The 25,220-nt window shown below is 31.5% G+C and overlaps 2 protein-coding genes across 5 annotated transcripts in view; one reads left to right on the forward strand and one right to left on the reverse strand.

The window, feature by feature from the left end:
- LOC114343993 (alpha-tocopherol transfer protein-like) overlaps positions 1-25,220 on the reverse strand; it is a 391,725-nt gene that overhangs the window by 269,075 nt on the left and 97,430 nt on the right. The gene's annotated exons all lie outside the window — the stretch shown is intronic.
- LOC114338438 (uncharacterized) overlaps positions 1-25,220 on the forward strand; it is a 127,144-nt gene that overhangs the window by 98,740 nt on the left and 3,184 nt on the right. For both annotated transcript variants that reach the window (XM_050645574.1, XM_050645575.1), the window contains 4 exons: positions 2,429-2,557; positions 5,939-6,088; positions 9,242-9,403; positions 23,408-24,305. In XM_050645574.1, the coding sequence (XP_050501531.1) occupies positions 2,429-2,557; positions 5,939-6,088; positions 9,242-9,403; positions 23,408-24,249 (1,283 nt within the window). In that variant the 3' untranslated portion in view covers positions 24,250-24,305. The remainder of the gene's footprint in view (positions 1-2,428; positions 2,558-5,938; positions 6,089-9,241; positions 9,404-23,407; positions 24,306-25,220) is intronic.

Here is a 25,220-nt window from a genome sequence, read left to right on the forward strand (position 1 = left end):
AACAAACCAGGACACGTTAAATTCTACTAGGAGCACTCCTGATTCATAATTTACAATGCATAAACTTTGGAAATTATGATTTGGGATTTAAAATGTATAAACATTGTAAATTATGATTCGGGATTGCTCCTAGTAGCATTTAACGTGTCTTGGTTTGTTTATTTCTACTGCATTATGATTGTAAATTTAGTATAGTACCAAGGCATTTACTTAACCACTTCATGGTTCACAAGGAAATGACTTTTTTGTAGTCGACTGTATACTTTCTGTTTCTTTTTGCGTAGACATGACTTTGTCCGTTTTTTCAATGTGCCTCCAGTAAGTTGTTATAGGGCTTTTCATTCACAGTCATTTGTTTCGAGCTTCTGTCATGTGTCACATAATATTAATATATCTACGTCATACGTTATTGATATAACCAATGATACAAACCTAAGACGTATGACGTAGATATACTAATATTATGTGACACATGACAGAAGCTCGAAACAAATGACAATCGATGAAAAGCCCTATTCCATCGTTTTCGTGGTGTTCCCACTGATCGATTTTCAATTGGGGAATCGTCTCTCGCTGTCCTTACTACTCTACAGTTGAGTCCGCGAGTCTTTACCTGTGCGTCATCATTTAAAGCATACGAAATAATTCGGAAACTTACTGAACGCAACGGCAAATTGATATTATTCCGATCACGGGTTATTATAAAATTTGACGTTATCAAATAAATAGAATGTCAAATTTAAGTTTTGCTTTAAAATTTTGGTGTATCATTACAGCTACATTTGAAGTAGCTTAATAAATTATTTTATTATCATTGATTAATAAATAAATAAACAATTTATAAAAAAATTCAGTAACATATTTTTTTTGTTATTTTATTCACTTTGGCGGAACCTTAAACACAAGCATTCAACTGTGTCAACCATGAGGTTAGCTTTGCACGTCGTCAAAATTTATCTTAAAATAACATAAACTTATCACAAAATTTCTAACTCCAATATAAAATTAGTTGTGAAAACAACTGTTTGTATACTATAAAAAACTTCAAACTCGACAAAATAACAGCAAAAAATTCAATAAACTGACAGCCACAAATGTAAACAAACCAAAACGTCAGAAATTGTACTTAAAATATGTGAAGACATTCCCAATCGTCTTTCTTTGTACCTATCTCTTTTCAATACACTGAGTCATAATCGTTCATAAAAATAACATGTGTTTTTACTTAAATAACAGGCGGCAGCTGGTTTTCATTAACTTCGTGCGTGCAAGACAATGATGCTAAATAAAAAGTATGTGTTTTATCTCACCAGGTATAGGGCTTTTCATTCACAGTCATTTGTTTCGAGCTTCTGTCATGTGTCACATAATATTAATATATCTACGTCATACGTTATTGGTAATACTAATGATACAAACCAAAGACGTATGACGTAGATACATTAATATTATGTGACACATGACAGAAGCTCGAAACAAATGACAATCGATGAAAAGCCCTATTAATGACGCACGGGTAAAGACTCGCGGACTCAACTGTATTTGTTGTCTTTCGGCTTATGTGGTCGTTTCATTCTACTATTCTGTTTTTACCTATTTGATAATTTTGTCCGCCTTGCATCTCCGTCATAAATCTGCACTTCTGGCTCTATTCCATACTGTTTTATTATCGATTTTTCGAAGGGTTTTCATCTTTACTATTTCTAGCATTATTTTTGCCCTCTCTATATCTGTTTTGACTGTTTTGTAAATTCTGCCTTTCATTTCTTTTACGATGTTTGTTCAGTTTTTCCAAAAAGTTGCACCACATTCGAGTTATTTGATATTGAAAGTTCTCCATTTCGAGATTCTTCGAAAATACTCATCTTTTAAAGAGCAATAACTCAGTTGTTATTCGGTTTACATAGGCCTTTTCGACGCGAATCTTTTTGTTTTTTTTTTTGTTAGCTACAATTTTGTTTTTAATGATTTTTTCTGTAAAATTAAATTTTTTTAAGTTATTCATAAAAAACGGTTATAAAACGTGAGTCTTTTCAATGAAAATGCTTAGGTTCAATCTTTAATAACTTGGAAAGTATTTGCAAAAAAAATTATAGAACAAAATTTACTCAGAATTGGTCAGTCTATCGAGTTCCACAGTTATTTTGATTGAAAAAATTTTCATCCCCTAGATGGGGTTGTTTTCACCCCCAGGGCAAAAGCGCGCTTCGGCGTAGAGTAGATTATGAAGAAGAGGGCCAACCGAGCTTAAATCCAAATTTTTTCATTAAAATCTATGTTGATTCTCAAAATTCCACGGTTTTACAGTTTTTTACCGCTGATGAGTGGTATATTAAATAAAATACGAGTAATATACAGACTCCGTCGTTATAAAATATTAAAATTTATATGTTTATATGTTTTTTAAATGGTAATTATTCGCCCACAGAGAAAAAAACAGAAGCAAAAGTGGATCCCAAAAAGGATTGTTCACGACCTAAAACAGAATCTTCAAAAACTAATCAACCAAAGAATTGTGATGACTTAGTCAAAGAGTTTCTTCGTAAATCAAAAGACTGTAAGTAGAACTATAGTGTAAAATGTAAATAATATTTAAATTTGTAATTCTTCTTCTTCTTGCGCCGTATTGGCGATCACTTCTTTAAACTCTTCTCTATCTTTTGCTACGTGAAATATCTGTACACTGAGATTAGTCCAATCTCTGATATTCCTCAGCCAAGATTTCTTCTTTTTTCCCTCTACTCTTCCTTGCATGATGACGTGTAGCAGAGAGTATTTACCGTTACGAAGTATGTGGCCCAAATACGATGTTTTTCTTATTTTTATTATGTTCATCAGCTTTCTGCCATGTCCAATTAATCTTAACACTTCTTCGTTTGAGACTATTTCAGTCCAAGGAATTTTCAGAATACGTATATAAAGCCACATTTCGAATGCCTCCAATTTTTTTACGGATTAGGCTTTTAGAGTCCAAGCTTCTACCCCAATTAGTAGTTGAGACCAAACATAACATTTGACGAACCTCAATCTAATGGTCATACTCAATTTCTTATTTGTAAACATTGACTTGTATTTTATAAATCCTTTTCGAGCTATTTCTATTCTGACCTTTATCTCCTAATCTTGATCTAATTGAGAGTTTATAATTAGTGCTCCGAGGTATTTATATTTGTCGACCCTCTCTAGCGGTTTACCCTACAATGTCAGATGTATGTTGTCAACAGGGTTTTTTGAGATCACAATGTATTTGGTTTTATATTTATATTCATTGTTTGTGCGATCTTTTTGATTTCTCTGGTATAATGATTTCTCGGAGAATTTGTAAATCGTCTATATTCTCTGTCATGGTTGCGGTATCGTCTGCAAATCTTATGTTGATGTGATGATGCTTCCTCCGATTTGTAATATACAGAGTGGGCCAAATAAAAGGAGCCATCCCGATATTTGGCAGTATTTATTCGATTTTAAGAAAATAAAAAAACAGGTCAATTTTTGATCTAAGGGGGACTCATTTTTACGGTACAAACATCTGTCATTTGTCAACTCCCTCCCTTCCAATTCCCCCACCCCTTATTTTTAAATAGGGAATAGGGGTCGTGTGCTAGCTCATTTGAAAGGTTGTTCAATTCTCTATTCAGTAATATCAACATTTACATAAAAATTTATACAGGGTGTCCAAGAAAAATTATTTTAAATTAATTTAATTGACACAAAAAGAAGAATGTATGTAATTTATTTAACTCAGAATACATTCTACCGCTGATAAAAAACGGAAAAAAATGTTTGTTTGATAAATAAACACTGTCTGTTGCTTAAATTCAATATTCAACCTACCAAGAGGCAGATGGGTGGAAGCTTGAACATTAAAATTAAGCAAAAAGCAGAAGAATTAAGCAAGAAAAATTATTTTAAATTAATTTAATTGACACAAAAGGAAGAATGTATGTAATTTATTTAACTCAGAATACATTCTACCGCTGATAAAAAACAGAAAATAATGTTTATTTGATAAATAAACACTGTCTGTTGCTTAAATTCAATATTCAACCTACCAAGAGGCAGATGGGTGGAAGCTTGAACATTAAAATTAAGCAAAAAGCAGTGTCTATCAAAAAACATTTTTTTCTGTTTTCTGTCAGCAGTAGAATGTGTTCTGAGTTAAATAAATTAAATAAATTCTTCTTTTTGTGTAAATTAATTTAATTCAAAATAATTTTTCTTGGACACTCTGTTTACATTTTTAAGTCGATGTTGATATTACTGAATAGATAATTGAATAACCTTTCAAATGAGCTAGCACACGACCCCTATTCCCTATTTAAAAATAAGGGGTGGGGAAGTGGAAGGGAGGGAGTTGACAAATGACAGATGTTTGTATCGTAAAAATGTGTCCCCTTAGATGAAAAATTGACCTGTTTTTTTATTTTCTTAAAATCGAATAAATACTGCCAAATATCGGGGTGGCTCCTTTTATTTGGCCCACTCTGTATTTTGAAAAAATACTTAACTTATTTAACTTTAATTTGACTTAATACAGTTGAGTCGTCTAGTTTCAAAACCCGACAAATCCACTTTTTATGAATTTTGAGGTATGCATGTCAAAAAATTTGTAATCTTGCCCTCTACAAGTTTATAGTAAACCGATGCAAAACCCTCCTAATTTAATCTTAATTTGCATTTGAAATATTGGGTTGGTTTCAAAATCCAACAAATCCAAACACATGTTAAAATCAAATGCCAGCAAATCCGAGGCAACCAATCACAGTCAGGTAAGAAAGTGACGTCAGTGAAAATGTTTGTTAGTGTTGTGAAAACCGCTAAAACGTTTGGTTGTAATAGGAGTTTGCCTTGCAAAATTTGTGTTGTTTGAATAAAATCAAAATAGTTTTATAGCTAAAATTAGTTGTTAAAACGTTTTAAACTCAAAATAGTTATGGAAAATTTCATGGGGCAGAGTCCAAAACCACTAACTCCGGATAGGAGTCGAAAACGTGTTTCACAGCCAGCTACTTGGAAAATAACGGCTAAAAAAAATGAAAGGTAAACCAGATGAGTTCATTGAAATTTTTAAAGACCATGGAACTATCTATATCTTGGGTGAAGATGTGACAGTGTACGATTGGAAAAAGGATTGCCAAACTGCACTTAAACCTCCTGCACAGTAGCACTTTCGATTTAATATGAGCAAAAGATTTCTATTAAGACGTGGAAAAGGCAAAGTTGTAACTATTACAGGGGAACAGTCTTATAAATGTGATCTAGGGGAATATAAGTCTGTATTTAAAAAAGGAAAATCCGTTAAAACTATGTTCCAATCTAGAGTTACAGGTGGTGTACGTCCTAAAAAAGAAAAACTTGAGGACGTAAAGAGCTTATTGGAAAGACATTGGGGAGAAAATTGGCAACAACTTGAAACTCTAAAATACTTTGATGATATTTACAAAAAATATGATAATATTGAAGACAACGAGATTCCAGAGATAACCAACAATGACCATTTGTGTGAATCAGTTGATGAAGTTCCGGATTTAATAGTTTAATTTATTGTTTTTTTGTCAAAATAAAACCAATTCTACAATTAAACAACAATGTTTGTTTTTGTGTTTCACTAGATATAATTCAAACTCCGACAATTCCATACTCGTTGGTTTCAAAACCCAACAAATCCGTAAGTAAAAATTAAAACTCGACAAATCCATTTTTGTTTTTTAAATTTTATTTAAAATTACGTATTTCCAGAATAATTACAAATGGTTTTTAGTTCAGAAACATATCTTTTAACTAATAAAAAAATATGAATACCCATAAGTTTAACTTTCATACCAAAACCGTTTTATTGAATTTCCCAACATTTGACCTCAGTGGATTTGTCGGGTTTGATACTAGACGACTCACTTAATGTTTCGCTGAAAACTAATCTTCAAATTGTTTATATCAGTAGGTGATTTTTCATCTAAGCGGAAAACAAACCAGAAGAAAAATGATTCCAAAAAGGATTGTTCAAAATCTAAACAGAAATGTGCAACACCAAAACAATCAGAAAAATGTGATCAGTTGGTCAAGGAGTTTCTTCTCAAATCGAGAGGTGGTAAGTTAAAATGTTTCTTATAATTTATATTATAATCTCCTAACTCTATATAAATCTAGAAGCATGTTAATATTGAACTTATTTAGGCATTAATTCTCAGGTTTTTGGTTAATTTTTTATATAAAAATTTATATATTTGTTTTGTTTCTAGATGTCATTATCTTCTAGTTCAAAATATGTGTTATCTGTTGCAAAGTGTTAGTAGCTATTTGATAGCTGATATATTCAGTTTGGGTTTTGTTGTCACTGTATCGTGCCTTTCTAGTTTGCATCTTATTATTTTTTAAATTTTCTGCATTGGTACGTTGGTGAAAAGACTGGTGATAATTGATTCTACAACTAATGGAGGGTTTTGGACTATTCTAGAATCAGCAACCATTCCTTACTATCCTTCACCTTGATTTTCCAATTTCGTACTTCTAATACTCGTATGACGTCTTCCACCCGGCCCTTAAAACGTGTTCTGGGCCTACCTCTTCTCCTCACCCCATCCTTCTTCTTCTTCTGGTAGCACTAAAACCCGGGGTGGGTCTTGGCTGACTGCATAACTCACTTCCAGCTCGAGCAGTCAGTGCGTAGCCCCATTGTTCTTAAATTTGACCATATATTGTCTCAACATCACATTCGTGGGTATCCTAAGGGGGCTTTATCCCTTGTGTCCCTTCTTCCTGTGGGGGCTTCCTCCCAGATCAGTTTGGCAAGAAGGTTATTAGGGAGTCTATGGACATGGCCAGCCCATCTTAGACGTTGAGATTTAGTTTCTAGGACTACGTCGATCGCCTTATACATCTGCTTGAGCTCAGCATTTGTTCTCATTCGGTATTGGTTGCTATTAGGGTCGTGATAAAGTCCAAGGATTTTTCTAATCCGGTCCGGAATTTTTCTCTCACTTCATCCAATCCTCGCTCCATTCGATGTTTGATTATATATGTGTTTCGACGGTCCCATCTTATTAATTCTCTCTAAGTGACCTAACCGCCACAGATTATTAATTTATTTTTATAGAACTACCAATACTAGGCTCGTTATAAAGTGCGGTAAAGCTCTAACTTATAGCATCTACGCCATAATCCGTTGTCTGAACGCCTTTATAAATATGTTTGAGGATTTTTTCGTTCAAAACAGCCTAACCGTTGTTCATCACTTTTTGTTATCGTCCACGTTTCTGACGCGTTAGTGAAGACGGGCTTGATTAGAGTTCTTTAAATCAATATTTAATCCATAGTGCTCTCTATTCGCTAGATATAGACTTCTGGTAATTTCTGCAGTTTCTGTATTACTTTGGTTTTGGTGAAAAGACTGGTAATGTCAAAACTAACTAGCATATTGATGTAATAAAATATATTTCTGCTAGTTATTGCAAGAATTGATGTGAGTTTTAGATAAAAGCTATTATGTTGTGTACTAGGGGCTCTAGCATGTCTTTAAGTATATCTATATAGTATGTCTATATTATAGGAAGAAGTTCTGCTGACAATCTGCTGTAAGGAGAACCCATGCTTCTGCAAATTGGACTGGGGGGTACATTTTCTTTGTGAGCATTTGGAACTGCGTATAAGTGTGGTGTCCTGCTGTAGTGTGGTGATAATGTTCTGTGGTAGTCTGTCAGATATTCCTTTAAAGACAGTGTTTTGTATGTTTCATTTTCCAGTGATTTCGTTGAGTGTTTTTTATTTTGGTGTAAGTCCACTTGTTAGCAATTCTTGAATTTTCTCCTGATATCGGCTTTTGTATATAATAATTACCGTTGCGTTGCCCTTTTGAGCTGGTAGTATTATTAGAATTAGTCTTGTAATAGTTTCCTGGCATATACTAATGTTTTGGTTCCTTGTTGCTTTTTAAATTTACAAAAATACTTGACAATTTAGAATGATGTAAACCACCACCTACTATACACCTAAGAGAAAGATACTGTCAGAACTTATGTAGAACGTATGTATCAGAAGCAACATCCAGACCCTAATTAACAAGAAATTAACTGAGTTAATTGAATTATACCTGTCCGCTATTATAGTTAGCCAGGACACCCGAGGACGTGTTAATATTCGCATAAAAATGTCCATGCAGCATGAATATAATATATCATTCAATCGTCTTCATGTTTCGTTGCTACGTGGTTTATTGGAAGAGCTATTTTTTTTTTCTTTGTTGGCTTGGACTATGGTCATTCAGCCAGTCTCAATCAAAAGTAAATGTATTAAAGATATTGCCAATTAGTGAAACTCGGTTATTATAATATTATTACAATTTATTACTTCTTATTTACCTACTCGTTACAGCTAATGTACATACTATGTTAAAAAATATAAATATATTATACTAGTTAATGTTTATCAAGAACACATAGTGTATACATTTTACAAATAAAAATACTAATATTAATATTAAAATAAATGCATTCTTTTTTGTATTTTATTTTAGTTATTTTTTTGTTTTTTTTTGTTGTTTTTTTTTGTCACTACGATAGGATTTCAACCCGGTTCAACCCCGCGGAGGTTTAAATCCTCTTAGTGATTTTTTTTTATTTTTTTAAATTTTTATTATTTTTTTTTATTATTAATTTTTTTTATTTTTTTTATTTATTTTTTTTTATTTATTTTTTTGTTTCATGTTTTTATTATTTTTTTTTTATTTTTTTAATATTTTTTTTATTTCAAAAACTATGTACATTTTAAGAGCTATTAAAACTATGTACATTTTATTCTTTGTTGACTTTAGTTTGGTTCTCAGAGTTTACTTCTATTTAGTTTTTTTCCTCGACACAAAATAAATTTATTTCCCAAGACTTTGAAGCTATTTTCGTTAAATTCATTTAATATTTCAACTTTAAAAATCGCCTTTGTAATTATCTGCCACATAAAAAGACAATTTACTATTTCAGTTGGGAATAAGCCACATTTTACCTTGGAATTAAGTTTATTTGTTTTTTTTTATAATGATATTCCAAGTGGAAATCGAAACGTCAAATAAACTTAATTTCAAAGTAAAATTGTGACTTAATCTCAACTAAAATATTAAACTGCATTAAGATGCCACAAGAAAACATCTTTAAAACAATAATAAAAGGATAATTATTTAATAATATTTTATATTAATGTAGGTACATTAATTTGCTTAAATATTTAAAGTAACAACACTATGTATCATTTTTAGGATCTAAGTCAGGTAAACACTCTGGAGCGCCTGCTACTCCTGCATGTTCGGGGAAATCCAATAATAGCCCACCTTCGTCTAGTGTTAAACCTAGTCCTGTTAAAGCAGCATCATCGCCTTCTGTCAATTTAAACAGATATCATCTGCCCAAATCACCTAATGGTAAGAACAATCATTGCATTGTATACAGGGTGTAACAAAAATGAAGGTCATAAATTAAATCACATAATCTGGGACCAAAAATAGATCTATTAGACATAACTTGTTGATACAAATGTGCACATAAAAAAGTTACTATTTATATGGGAAATAAGCCACAATTAAACTGAAAAAATAATTTTATTAACGTTTCGACGCCCAAAGCGGATGTCGTTGTCAAAATACAAAATACTACTAAATTAAACAAAAATGTTGTTGCTTAGTAAATAATTTCTTCTAATAATTTATTTATTTTGACTCATTTATATTGACAATTCAGACGCATATTATACATTTTAAAGTAGAAAACTTTAAAATGATATCGCCAATATTTATAAGTTGCGTTGCTTGGACGACTTTACTAAAAGATACATTCGATTACATTTCCAACTCAATCCCAACTTAAGAATATCCGTCACAAAAAATCATGGCACGTGATCTGTCTTTAAAGAGATAACCAAACGTAACGATGACAATAAAATTTTCGCGTTAGAGATTCCATAGTAAATCACGAGGGAAAACCAGGAAAAAACCTCGTGATACTATCCCGGCATCGTAAGTATTTGGTCTTACATTTAATTTACTTTCAAAACTAATACCAAATTCTGACCTTAATATGTTTAAATTATAGATACTATTAATAATACGTACAGTTGGAAAAATAAAAGAATACCCATGAACGATCACATCAATCACTTATTTTGTATTTGCTGTATTTTTCTATTACAAATATTTGTAATAGAAAAAGACAGCAAATACAAAATAAGTCATTGATTTGATCGTTCATGGGTATTCTTTCATTTTTCCGACTGTAGATATACAATAAGTAATACTAAAATATAAAATATGTGCTAACTCGATATGTTATTGACTTACTAATCCTGGTATTTTCTTTCTATTGACTTCCTCTTTCAGTATGGGTAACCACATCCTACTGCATTCTACCGAGGAATTTGCCACACAATTGGTTTCATTTAGCATAATTAGAGCCGCTTCTTTGATTTTTCTCTTTTTACTATCTGATTCTTTCAGGACTATACTTCAATCTCTCCACTGAACTCTATGTTTATTATCCCATGCGTGTTGACATATTTGTCAACACATTTGGGGATTGATTTCATGTAATCGAATGAACTATCTTTTAGTAAAGTCGTCCCAGGAACGCAACTCATAAATATTAGCGATATCATTTTACAGTCTTCTACGTTAAAATGTATAATATACGTCTGAATTGCCAATATAAATGAGTCAGATTAAATAAATTATTAGAAGATTTTTTTTACTTAGCAACAATATTTTTGTTTAATTTAGTAGTAATTTGTATTTTGACAACGACACCCCATTTGGGCGTCGAAACGTTAATAAAATTATTTTTTCAATTTTATTGTGGCTTATTTCCCATATAAATAGTTAATTATAAAAATGCCACAAGGAAATAGCTTCAGAACAACATTAAAAAAGTTAAAGCCCTTTGAACTTACAAAGTTAATATAATCGACTTTTTTTTAATTTTTATTGTTGTACCATTGGTTAAACAAAATGTTTTTAAAATTTCTTTGCCTGTTAATATATAAGCCAGTTTTTATAGAGATGCGGCTTCTTTTCCAATATGTTTACTAAAATATTTTATGGAGGTTTTGTTCCTTTAAACCCCCCAAATGTTTGTATAGATTCCAATTAAACTCTTATTGCGGTACCATTTGTTAAAAGAGTTTTTAAACTATTTTGCCTCTTAGTATTTTTGAGATAAGGCACCTTTTATCGAGATGTGGCTTCTTTTTAATAAGGTTCAAAGTATACCTAAAAATGTAAATTATAATAATCATAATTAATCATAAAATAATAATAAATGAAATAATCATATTATTACCAGGTCTCCATAATCGTACTTTACCATTTACAAATACACTCAACCAAACTTATATGGAATCATCTGATATTTTTTATTATTTTAAGGGAATTAATGCTTAAGGCCATCGGTACATAATTCGCAAATATTTTACGGGTATCCCTACTTTTTCTGTCTTTACACGACAAATTACGTGTAGTAAAATTCACACTGGTATGGGTATGTAAACATTACTAGAATGTCATTCTACTTGAAAATGTCATCATTAATTTAAAGAGATGGCTTTTGAATGTTCTTAGGTAACTGTTATTTTTATAATTGCAAATTATTAATTCAGTTAATAAATGTGATAATTTTTTCATTAACTATGTACTCAGTGATTGTAATAATTTATATGTACAACAAAAACTAATGTTCGATCGAGAAAAGAGGAAAAGTGTTAAAATGATTTTTTAATAATATATTGTTACTATGGAACGCTTACAATTTTGAACATCTTTAACAACAAAATACTTGGATCACAGAATACATTATCCTGGTGTATTCTCTGCTTGGATCTTCCACAAATAATACACAATAAATAACTTTTAATTAAGTTCACGTCTTAAATCAATTATTTATCAAATGCACTATGTATCAATATATTTAATCAACAACTCAAAATATTCCCGATGCCATGTCAAATATTTAAAATTGTCACTGATTGTCACTGTCTGACTGACAGTATGCTGACAATATTCTATTCGACTGAGTGCGTTGTATGACAAAGATAGATTTGGAAATATTACCACGGACATTATGTTAATTTTTTTCGAATCCTGAAAAAACCAATAAATATTTTTGAAAAATTTAAACGCAGAATGAAAGACTATATTATTGCCGAGGGCCGAAAGTTCCTTAGAATAAATAAAAAGGTTATTTTGAATGAGATATTTTAAATTAAATATCACACTAAATTTTCTCTTAGTTTTTCACCCCTGTACCTAATTAAAATAAACATTGTAGATGTTCTCAGGGACCTTCGGCCCTCGCTAATAACATAATCTTTCATTCTGCGTTTAAATTTTTCAAAATTACTTATTAATTATTAGTTTTCTCAGGATTCGAAAAAAATGAATCCCCATTTGACTAGCATTGCAGTCGAAAATACGTACCCATCCTCTTAATTAAATTTTCTTCCATCGCATCTGTCGGGAGCCTAACTACAGGTTATAGAACCAAAAACATGTTACCTGCGAGTTATTAAAGTTGGATATATGAAAATTAAAGGATTTTCTTTACCGATCGTAATTCCCCCCAGTTGACCCTTCCTCTTTTATATTTGTGAACAAATCTTGCAGTTTCCGTTCTTGCTTTTCTTCCTCGCCCTCTAAGTATACGAATTCGTAAATCATCTGATTTTACATATCCTACTTTCTTTTGAAAATAGCACACTTTTCCAATTTCTAATGTTCCAGTTTTGGTATTGCAGGCACCAATTTACGTGATTAATCTTGTGCTGCATGGTTAACTCGGCATCCCGTAACTTCCTCCTGCTATATAGTCCTTGGGCACGGCAACTTTTCTTCTTATCACGTCAACTAAAATATTCAGCTTCTAAATATATAGCTTCAAAAGCTGCAGGTTTCAAATACATATTGTTTCCATACAAGTTTGGTTGAGTGTATGTGGTAGATTTGACAAATATTCAAAATATCAATAAAAACTGGCTTTTTGAAAATGTACTAGGAGGAAAGAAAGTTTTGAAAACTGTGTGTAACTAATGGTACCACAACAATAATTTAAATGGAACGTATCAAAAAGTTTGGGGGGTTTAAAGGCAAGAAAACCGCCATAAAATTTTTATGGTGTGCACAAATTTCACTATATATTTTTAACATATTCCTGCCATAAGTTTTCGATATATTGGAAAAAATCGATTTTCATTTTCTAACTTCAAAGGGCTGTCACTTTTTTTTATGTGCACATTTGAACTAAGCTAAGTTAAGTTTAATAGAACTATTTTTGGTCCCAGAATATATGTTTTAATTTATGACCTGTATTTTTGTTACACCCTGTATATATCGAGATAGAACAAATTAATTCAGTTCATTATCTCTAATGTATGTATAAAGTTTTTCCAGTAATATGTAGATCCTGTTAGCACCAGATCAGTTGGCTAAAAGTAAATTTGACATTTTAGTGGGTACAAAAGTGTTTTATCTTCTTTCTAATAGGAATCGACTATTATGTATTATTATAGGAATAATATATTGATTTTAAGTATATATATATATATATATATATATATATATATATATATATATATATTTAAAACATGAGATGTAGATCCTTGAAACACACTCAGTGATCAAAAGATCCAAGGTTAATGGTTTGACGACCACTCGTACGAAATCAAACAGATGAAATAGAGAATGTGGAAAAATCCCCTTACGAACAATTCACACATCCACCATTTCGGGTTGGGAAAAATTTTTTGAATAGAATCAAAGATCCAAACACCAGTTCAAATAAATATAATAAATATAAATAATAAATACAAATATATATATATATATATATATATATATATATATATATTTGTACAAATATTATCGACCTATATAAATATAAATATAATGAAATATTGAGACTTAAAACAAATAGAGTTTTCTTTCAACTGACCGAATTGCCGTTATTCAAACATTACTATATATATATATATATATATATATATATATATATATATTATTCAAAATTTAGTTTTTCTGGTTAAATTTGACAGGGGCGTAACAGAGGGGCGTAATCACTTATTTTGTATTTGGTGTTTTTTTTTCTAACAAACGTTTGTTATTTATAGAGAAAGACAGCAAATACAATATACGTGATTGATGTGATCGTTTATGGGTAATCTTTCATTTTTCCGACTGTAGATACAATGTATCGTATGAATGTATATTATGTACATATTGATAATTGTAGATATATTCGCTGATAGTGCTGCACCAAGAAAGTTGTTCATCTCATACAATAATACTATGTAATAATGTAGTCGTTTATTAATTTTTTTTCTATTTTATTCTATACCAATAAAGATGAAAAATGTAAGTTGTCATAAACAGTGCATGAATATACTAATAGCCCAGCAAATCATCGTTTTGGAGTGTAATTATCAGAGTCACGACGTACTTGCTTGGCAATTTGAAATTAAATTTTTCTTATCCTCCACTTCAGAGTTGGAGTTGTTCCGTTGGTTGCTTTTACTTGGGGGGTGAAAGTCACCCCTTCTCGGGGATGAAAAATACACGTTTAAAATAAGTCCGGAAATGAATAAATTGACTAATTATAAGCAAATTTTGTTCTATATAGAGCTTCTGTATCTAAGTCAATACTTTTCAAGTGACTTTTCACAAGCGAGTGAAAATGTTTATTCTTCACAAAAAAAAAACACGTATTCAGACGGTTTTTCGCAAATAACTCAAAAAATAAATATTTTATCGAATTAATTATTATCAAAAAATTACCGAAAAAATATTTTTACCAAAAATGTAGCCTACAAAAAACAAAAAAAAAATGGTGTACATTCATGAAGTCTATCGACACAGTAAAAGAAAAGTTGTAGCTCATGAAAAATTGTTCTAATTCGTTCAATTTCAAATTGAATATTTCAACGTGAAATAACCAAAAACTGAAGCACTTTTCAGGGAAAACTCATAGAAACTTTTTTAAAGTTTAAAAAAGAGCTTTATTTTTATAACATTTTATAGCAAACTTCTAGCACCAAAATTAAGCGAGTTACGCTCAAAATAAAGTTGGCCCCTTTTTTGCTAAAAAAAGTGAAAATCTCCTCCTAAGTTGGATCGGCTGGAAGTTCTTATTTTTGAAAAAAATTAGTTTTATAGTAAAAAAAGTTTTTTATTTTAGAAAATGCTCTTTTTTCGAAATAACTTACAAAGTATTAGCAAGGACAGATCCAGAGAGCCCCCTCGAGAATTTAAAATAATATAAATTTAAATATTTGCATTTCAATTGTTTTTAGTTTCAAACACATATCTTGCTTGCTACGAGAAAAATGTTTTTAGCTTTGTGCTGAACGGTAGTAAAGCTTGTACTGAGCGAGGTAATGTGTGAGGTAACCTAAGCTATGCATACATGTATCATAAAAAAGTTCATGCTCCCCGTCTTGGATCGGCCCTTGAATATTATTGATACGAAAAATCTCAAAAACTGGTTAAAATATGACTGTTTATCATTTGTATGTGTCGTATTCGCGGTGTGCAAGTACTTGGAAGGGAAACGAGAAACGACCGTGCACGAGTCGCGGAGAAATATTGCAACTATCTTAAATAATTCATATTGTCAATTGAAATTGTCAAATTGACGTATATTTCATACCTTCCGTCATTGAAGCAGAAAAATTATATATTGCTCCACAATATTGATATGATATGCAATTATTATATAAAGGTAAATTTAGTTAATTGTATTTTGCTTGCAGTACTGCATTTTAATAACTAATTTTATTTACTACATACAATTGCTTACGTTTTCATAACATAACCTGAATCTTATTTTTTCTTCTTATTATTTTTTTGGAGTATGGCCTTGACAATTATCCAGGAACCAGGACTAATATAATTGGCCAATATAATTAAAAGTGCGAATAAATGTACAGAGCGTAGAAATAGGGGTCGCTTTGCCGAACTTGCACGGTCCCAATAGTGTCGATTTGTATACACTCGTAATTAGTGACTCGTTAGAGCCCATTCAAATAAATCTCATTCATAAATAAGCACTTTGAACCGGTGAAAGTCATATAAAAAAAAAAGTTAAGTAATTTGTAAAGCTGTAATGATTAGTTTCATTTGGGGTACTAAATAGGGGGAGATTTTCACAATTTTTTTTACCACAAAAGACCTTAACTCTATTTTGAGCGTAACTCGTTTAGTTTTGATGATAGATTTTTTATAAAAAGTAAAAATACCTAAAACTTTTTGTATACACTTTAAAAAAAGTTTTAATGAGTTTTCCCCGAAAATTGCTTCATTTTTTGGTTATTTCACGTTGAAATATTCGATTTGGAATTTGACAAATAAAATAGTTATTTTCCTAACAAGTACAGAAAGTCATACTTATCCGCACGCGACTGCAGTTTGCCGAACAACGCGAAGCTGGAGTTCGGCAAGCAGTCGAGTGCGAAAAAGAGACTTTTTGCAAGCGTTAGGAACAATATTTTTTCTACCAGTCTTTAAAAAATGACCAAATCTTAATCAATTAATTTAATTAATATGAAAATACATACACAAATAATTAATTCTTTGACAAGGTTGTCAAAACCAAACTTTCAGCATAATTGGTTAGCATGACAACGATCTTGGTTTCCATGACGACGATTCAAAACCACTGTTATTGTCTACTGATTTGACTTTCGAATATTATGTCAAAATAATTTTATTTCATCGAATTGTCGCGTTAATTTCATTAAAACATGAACACAATAAGATACATTTGAAATAAATAACTTGTAAATAATATCTAAATATTAGTTTATTACATGTATTATAATTATTTTAAGGCCATATTATAATATCTAAATTCAGTGCGGAAAACTAGTGCGAAAAAGTAATGCGGAAAAGTAAAACTTTCTAATCTAAAACGCGTGCTCAAAAGTAGACATTTTTGCACGCTCGTAGAAAAACAATTTTTCATGAGCTACAAATTTCCATTTACTTAGTCGATAGACTTCAGTTTTGTATAAGCTACATTTTTGCTACTTACTTACGAATTCTTACCTTTGAGTTATTTGCGAAAAACCGCCTGAAAACGTATTTTTTTTTTGTTGAACAATGTTGAACAATTTTCATTCTTAAATAACTCAAAAAATTTGGACTGGACCAATTCGGTGGTGACATTGAAAATTACACAGTATCGCCGTATTTCACGTTCATTTACTGGGCTATATAAGTTTTTGTTACACATGTCGCATTTAGTAATTTTTTAAAGGGGCCCCATTTACAATTCTGCGGGGGGCGACGGATTTTGTTACGCCACTGAAATTTGGTGTAACGCAAAGTAAAAAAGTATCTGATTGGTGATTTTTCTCTTCTTATTTTGACTACACTGGTCTCTCCCATTCTACTTGTGTAGTTATTTCATTCTTTTTTATATTTATTGTCCATTCGTTTATACACTATACGTTACATTTTCATCTCATGTCGTCACTACTCTTTCGATCTCTCAGCGTATTTCCTGTTAATTCTTCTCAGCACTCTCATCTCTAGCATTTCCCGTAGTCTTTGTATTGTAACCGTGCCAGATCTTGTTTATGATGCATATGTTATTATTGGTTTTATAAATTCTGGCTTTATAGAACATCGACTTCATCTCAGTGAAGTCGAAGTCGAAGAATATCTTATACTTATGTTTGATGTTAAAAATTTCTTTGATCATTCATCTTCTTTGTGTGTTGTGCTCGTTCTCAAGCGTTGGCTATCGTCGTATTAACAAGTTGATGAAAAGTTTCTCGGTCGGCAGCTATATGAAACAATTCCTCGACCGTTCGACCTGTCCATTGTCTAGTGTTACTCAGCCAGGACAATAATTGTTTTCTTCCAACTCAGCTTTTTCCTTCGATTTTGCCCTAAATTATCAACCGGAGCAAGCGATATTTAGGTCCTCTCATTATATGACCGAATGAATGAACCTTTCTTATTTTTATGACGTTGATCAATTCTCGCTCTTTGTGCATGGTCTCCAGCACACATTCGTTGGATATGTCCATGCGATTCTGAGCATGCGACGGTAACACCACAGCTCGAACGCTTCTAATTTGTTGAGATTCTTCACTTTTGTTGTCCAAGTTTCACATCTATAGAACAAAACGGACCAGGCGTTGCACTTAAATACTCTTAAGGTACGATTCCGGCATCCACTGCAGGCGGCAAACGGCAACTGCAGACGGCAGTTGCAGTCGTCGCCGTGACAGACGTCCATTACTTTGCATTATTAATTTGTATGAGGCTGATTCCGACAATGCAATTGCTGTTTGGCATAACGTCAGTTGCTAATGATTATATCAATTAATAGTGCAAAGTAAATACGTATGTCATGCTAACAACTGCAACTGGCGTTTGCAGTTGCCGTTTGCCGCATGCAGTCGATGTCGGAATCGTACCTTTAGACGTGTGGTCAATGAAAGACTTCTACTGCACAATACAGAACGCCAGCTAATAAAGCTTTTTCATTCAAGTTCTATTCTGGTCGAAATTTCCTCATCACTTTTAACCCTGCAGTCAATCCAGCTACCCACAGATCTATTTTCCAGGATTTTTATTTTGAAATCAATGAGTTCACCACCGATTTTAACACCTTCACGACGATTATTTAACGCTTCATCAAAAATTGGTTTGGTGTAGGCATTGAACAATGTCGGTGACATAACACATCCCTGTCTGACACCACGCTTAATAGAAACCTATGATGCTCCTGATCATTCATACTATGCTCTATTTGCTAGATATACAGTAATGAGCGCGCTGATAACCGTCAAAATAGCTCAAAAGATGGAAAACATAATACATTGCGAACAAAAAGAGATGAAACTAGTGGAGATGGAAATGTTCGTTATAAACGTATAAATTAACATTAAATTACATAGTTTCCCACCTTTAGACGTATCAGAAGAGGAGTATGACAACAGTCACTGTGACAGTAGAATTTTATAAAATACTCCTGTCACAGACATGACAGGAGTGAAACTGAGTGATGAAAGGTGGGAAACTATGTAATGTAATGTTAATTTATGCGTTTATAACGATCATTTACATCTCCACTAGTTTCATCTCTATTTGTTTCGCAATGTATTATGTTTTCCATCTCTTGAGCTATTTTCCGGTTATTAGCGCGCTCATCACTGTTAGTCTAGTAAAATAAAATTACACTACATGTAAATCAAAATGTAAATTCGTACAGGTTGAAACAAATTTTATATCAAAGTTTAGGTGGGTACAAAAGATATTTTCAAGAAAGTATCCAAATCATACAAGGGGATTCAAATCATTGTTTAAATAATTAAAAAGGGGTCATTTTTGCAAAAAACTTACTTTTTTAACTGCTGAGGTCATTCAAATACTAATGAAGGTGTATAGGATTGTTTTTTGCAAAGCTGAAGGGCAAATTTTCCACATAAGACTTACAAAATTAAACTTGACCTCCTATTTATTTAAATAATTATACATAAATCTTTAAAAACAAATTTGCAAAAAATTATTTTTAGCGTTTTAAATAAGCACTATAAAATATCTTATTTTACGTAAAAAGTTGTGCTATGTTATCAGTATTAAACAAAAAAAATTGGTCCGAAAATATTTAATATTTTTTGAGATATTGAATTTGTTTATTAAATGTTACTCTATTTTCAATTGCAAAAACGCGGTTGTTGCCAAAGAAGTATTCACCTGTATTAAATCTTATTATTTTTATTTTTTTGTATATTTTCGATAAATGTATTGATAAATTCAAATTTCAATTAAACTTCCCCCTAAAATGGCATTTGAAAATTATTCAAATTTGTTTATAATTTTTTTTTAATAACGTCGCGGGGATTAAACATTTTGAAATACCGATTCGATAATTGGATTCCTGGGAATTTTTCACTAATTAACAAATTTTATTGTCTTTTTTCCTCTTCTTTTTTTTTTCTTGGAGTTCTATTACAACGGGCCCTTTTAAGGTTAAGTTTTATTAAGAATGTCGAATCTCTAAGTTGTAGATTCTAGACCCAAAAATATTAAGATTGGTCTAAAATCACTTAAATAAAATGTGGCTACTTACTGAGTTACAGGGTGTTTTATTTAAAAATTTAAAAATTATTTTTAGCAAGTATTTTCAAACTATTTGACGTATCCTTATCATACTTGGCAGAAAGTGTGGGTACTATACAGTCTACTAAATTGTGATAAACAAAAGTTTCTAGCTACTACCAGAGGCATACGACAGGGGATAGTTAAGGGTTGACCCTTCCGAAATTCTACGCCACTGAGGGAATTACTATTTTAGTGAAATTTTTCGATTCTCTAACACTTTCTATGTATATAATATACTCTTTACTGGTAACGATTAAGTCATTAGTTTTCGAGATATTGGACGTTAAAGATGAAACGGCATAGTTATTTTGATTCATTCATTCATTCATTCATTCATTTTAAACCTCCAATATCTCTCAAACTGACGACTTTATCGATACCAATAAAGTTATTTACATACAAAGTATTGAAGAATCGAAAAATTTCGCTAAAATAATAATTCACTCAGTGGCGTAGAATTTGGGGAGGGTCAATCATTCACTATCCCCTGTCGTGCGCCTCTGGCACTAGCTAGAAACGTTTATTAATCACAATTTAGTACGGTGTATAATAGCTACACTTTCTGCCAAGTATGATAAGGATACGTCAAATAGTTTTAAAGTACTTGGTAAAAATAATTTTCAAATATTTAAATAAAACACCCTGTAACTCAGTAAGTAGCCACATTTTATTTAAGAGATTTTAGTTAAATCTTAATATTTTTAGGTCTAGAATCTACAACTCAGAGATTTGACATTCCTAATAAAATTTAACCCTAAAAGGGCCCGTAGTAATATAACTCCAAGAAAAAAAAGAAGAAGAAAAAACGACAAAAAAATTTTGATAATTAGTAAAAAATTCCCAGGAACCCAATTATCGAAACGGTATTTCAAAATACTTAATCCCCGCGACGTTACTAAAAAAAAATGTATAAACAAATTTGAATAATTTTCAAATGCCATTTTCGGGGGGAGTTTAATTGAAATTTGAATTTATCAATACATTTATCGAAAATATACATAAAAATAAAAATAATGAGATGTTAAGCAGGTAAATATTTCTTTGGCAACAACCGCGTTTTTGCAATTGAAAATAGAGTAATATTTAATAAACAAATTCAATATCTCAAAAAATATTAAATATTTTTTTACCAATTTTTTTTTGCTTAATACTGGTAACATAGTGCAACTTAGTCTGTAAAAAAGGATATTTTATAGTGCTTATTTAAAACGCTAAAAATATTTTTTTGCAAATTTGTTTTTAAAGATTTATATACAATTATTTAAATAAATAGGAGGTCAAATTTAATTTAGTAAGCCTTACGTGAAAGATTTTCTCTTCAACTTTGCAGAAAAAAATCCCATAGACCTTCATCGATAAGTAGATTACCTCAGCAGTTAGAAAAGTATTTTTTTTGCAAAAATGACCCCTTTTTAATTATTTAAACAATAATCCCCTTGTATGATTTGGATACTTTCTTGAAAATATCTTTTGTACCCACCTAAACTTTGATATAAAATTTGTTTTAACCTGTACGAATTTACATTTTGACTTTGTTTTATTTTATTAGGCTATGTATACACGTCTGTTATGTACATACGTCAGATATGTACCTACGTCTGTTTAATTTCTTGTGACCCTAGATATGTGAACTCTCTTACTCCATCGAAAGTATATGTCCCAGTCGATGGATCTTCGGGTTTTATGTTGCTTATTATTTCTCATACACTTAGTTTTACTAGTATTAACGGGTAGCCTCATTCTTTTTGCTTCTGATTCCAATGCTTTGAAGGATAGTACCAGTCCGTTTTCTTCTTGCTATGATATCGATGTTATCTATATACGCTATTATTTGTACATTCCTATTAATAGTGGTTTCTCTTATTGTTACTTCACATTCTCTAATAGTCCTATCTGTATCTAAAAATTCTTGATACTCAGTTCTTCTATCTAACCTTTCACTCAAATTATTGTTATTTCAGTAAAATTTTGTATTATTTCTTGATTTTGTTTTATTTTATTTTAACTTCACGAATGTAATTTTTTACGAATCTCTCATATCCGATATCATCAGAGGCTATTTATCAACCAATATTAAAATACATTATTCTTTTTGTTATATATCCTAATTTTTATGTAAAAGGTAGGCTAATCGTCTAACAAGGAATGCAATTAAGGTGTATGAAAGCATTAAATTATCTGAACATTATAATATAAGATACACTCACCAGCACAAAATTCCGCCACTAAAAATGTTTGATTAAGAATGACAATTTATAATTTTACTCGGATTTTCAAGATCCTTGCATCAGTTTGTAGGTACATTATGTATTGACATCGTTTGTTATTAATCCGGTAATAAAATTTTTTTACTTAGATGACATTATACGAGGGTGAATGGAAGCGTTGTATTCCAACTTTAAAAAAGGGATGATTTTTTCTTAATCCTTTCGTATAATCTCGGAGGTATCCCTAAGATTTTGTTTTTTGAATTATCCAAATATCCCTTTTCTTGCAAAAGCTGTAAATAAAAACACTGCTTTCAAGCCTTATTTAATTAAAAATATCAAACGCACTAAAATTAACAACACAAAACAAAATTAACATCAAAACAAAACAATTCAATAGGGTTCGGCATCGAATAAATAAGATGTGTTATCCTTGCCTGGGGAATATCCCGATATTTCTCTACCAGCGCTATAACTCTACCAAGTTTTATGGAGGCCTAGGATGATGGCGAATAGCTATTTTCAATTCATCCCATAAATTTTCGATAGGATTGAGATCTGGGCTGCATGCGGGCCATTCTACTCTTATCAATCCAACCACTATTTAAGATATTTATGTTTATGAGTCAGTAAGTGTTTTTATTTACAAAAAATTGTCCAGCTGTTACAAAATAAGGGATATTCGGATAATTCCAAAAACAAAAACTTAGTGATGTCTCCGGGATACTATGAAAGGACTATGAAATAAAATACGGTCTTCAAATTTCCGCAGAATTTTTTAAAATTAGGAAAAAATACAACGCTTCCATTCACCCCCGTATAATGCCATCTAAGAAATTTTTTTATAATCTTTCCTTTCTTTTATATAAGGAATAATAACAAAAGATATCAATACATATACCTACAAACCGAGCAAGAATAATGAAAATCGAAGTACAAATAATAAAGTTATAAATTTTCAAACTTAATTAAAAATCTTTAGTGAAGGAATTATGTGCCGGTGAGTGTAACTACTCTAATTTTCGAAACACAATAATATAATAACTAATTAATAAAATTTATATTTTAGCCGATTCAACGAAGCTGACTAAACAAAAGGATGAAAATAGTTCAATAGACCTATCCAACCCATCTACAATTCTGGATTTGACAAACGCAGTCAATAAAGCTAGGGAAATGTTACCTCTACAAAAAATATCCGAACCAAAAAAATCTAACGCCAGACCTAGTATAGCTTACCATGCGAAAAATACTCCAAAAACTACTGATAAACACACAACAAGTGCATCTGAACTTACGAAACGTACAGATGAAGAAGATCATTTATATAATAAATATCAAAAATTAACTCTTGATATTTTCCATCCATTTACGATTGAAGATCAAACAAAAGATACCAAAATAGGAAAAACTAAGAGCACCGTTCCATATACAAGTAAATTTGATACACTAAACAAGGAAACTCTAAAAAATCAGATCGATAACACGACTAATAAAATAAAAACCCCATTACCTTTAAAATCCCAAAGATCCAAGTCTACTCCTTCATTAACTATTAGCGCTAGTAGTCACCCACAACATAAACAACAAATAAACGATCATCCTATATTTGAATCTGAACGATGTAAAGAGAATGAGACCAGTTGTTTGCCTATTTTTAAGGAAATTGAAAACATCAAAGAAAAAACACCCAAAAGGTTTTCTATAAGTACACTTAAACCTAGAGTATTTGATCTTATAGATGACAAAGATATGTTTGTTTGCAAAATACAAAAACTCTCTGAACCATCAGGAAAAGTTTTAAGAACTTTGCAGTGCAAACTTATCAAAGATGAGTACGGTAGAGATGTTTTTGTTTGTAATGATGTGACCGATGTATCAGATGAAAATGGAAATGTGAAAAAACCATAAGAAAATAATATTCATTCTTCAAACTGATATGTTACATTACAGAATTCTTCAAGTGTGTAAGTATATACACATTTTTTATGTACCTAAAGGCGGAGATACATATCCGCGCCGCGAACTCCGCACCGTGTGAGCGCCGCGCGTTCGTGGCGCGGTTAATGTTCGTTAAAATTTTTCATTTTGACGAACCTTCCGCGATCCCGAGGAAACTTACGAACATTTAGTAATTGTAGATAATTAGTATTAAATGTGGGTGCCTACATTGGATCCGTTTTTCTCCGATCAGATCAGATCCGATATCGGCTGACGTCGGGAGTAGTTTCTCCTATTCTCATCGAGAAGTGTTTGGTTTCATTCCGATTGGTTGCAAGTTGAGTTACAAGTTGGTTGCAAGTTGGGGGTTGCAAGCTAACATGTTTAAATATATTCAATGTCATCATCTCATTTTCATTTTCCACGGTAAACATCAATAAGTTTGATATTTCCTTCCGACCACTCCATTACTAACAAATATTCAACTCAGGCGCCCCAAAACCAACAAACCACTCGCAAACCCGTCCAAATACGTATTGCGAACCATCAAAGCATTTGTTGAATAGCCGACAGAAGTTAGATCGTGGTGCGCCGTGTGCGAGCCGTTTGTGTGCCACTTGAAAACACGTACTAATCTAACAAATATGCTGCTCGCGAGAGCGGCTCGCACACCGAGCAGAGCGCATATTATATATACCCGCCTTAATTTAAACGTTTCTACGTGACTTGCTTCCATACAGCCATGATATGAACAAGTCAAATCGAGCTCAATGGTACTTCGAGCGTGTAACATTGGATATTTTAAACATCCATGTTTAAATTCACATCATTTTTATACGTTCCTTTGACGGATTAATTATAAAGGGTTTTTACCCAAATATTTTTTACTTTGGTGGTTAGCATGTTAGATTCAAGAACACTGATGATGCTCGGTCAACAGA

The sequence above is a fragment of the Diabrotica virgifera genome, chromosome 3 (assembly GCF_917563875.1).
Source record: "Diabrotica virgifera virgifera chromosome 3, PGI_DIABVI_V3a".
Lineage (NCBI taxonomy): Eukaryota > Metazoa > Arthropoda > Insecta > Coleoptera > Chrysomelidae > Diabrotica > Diabrotica virgifera.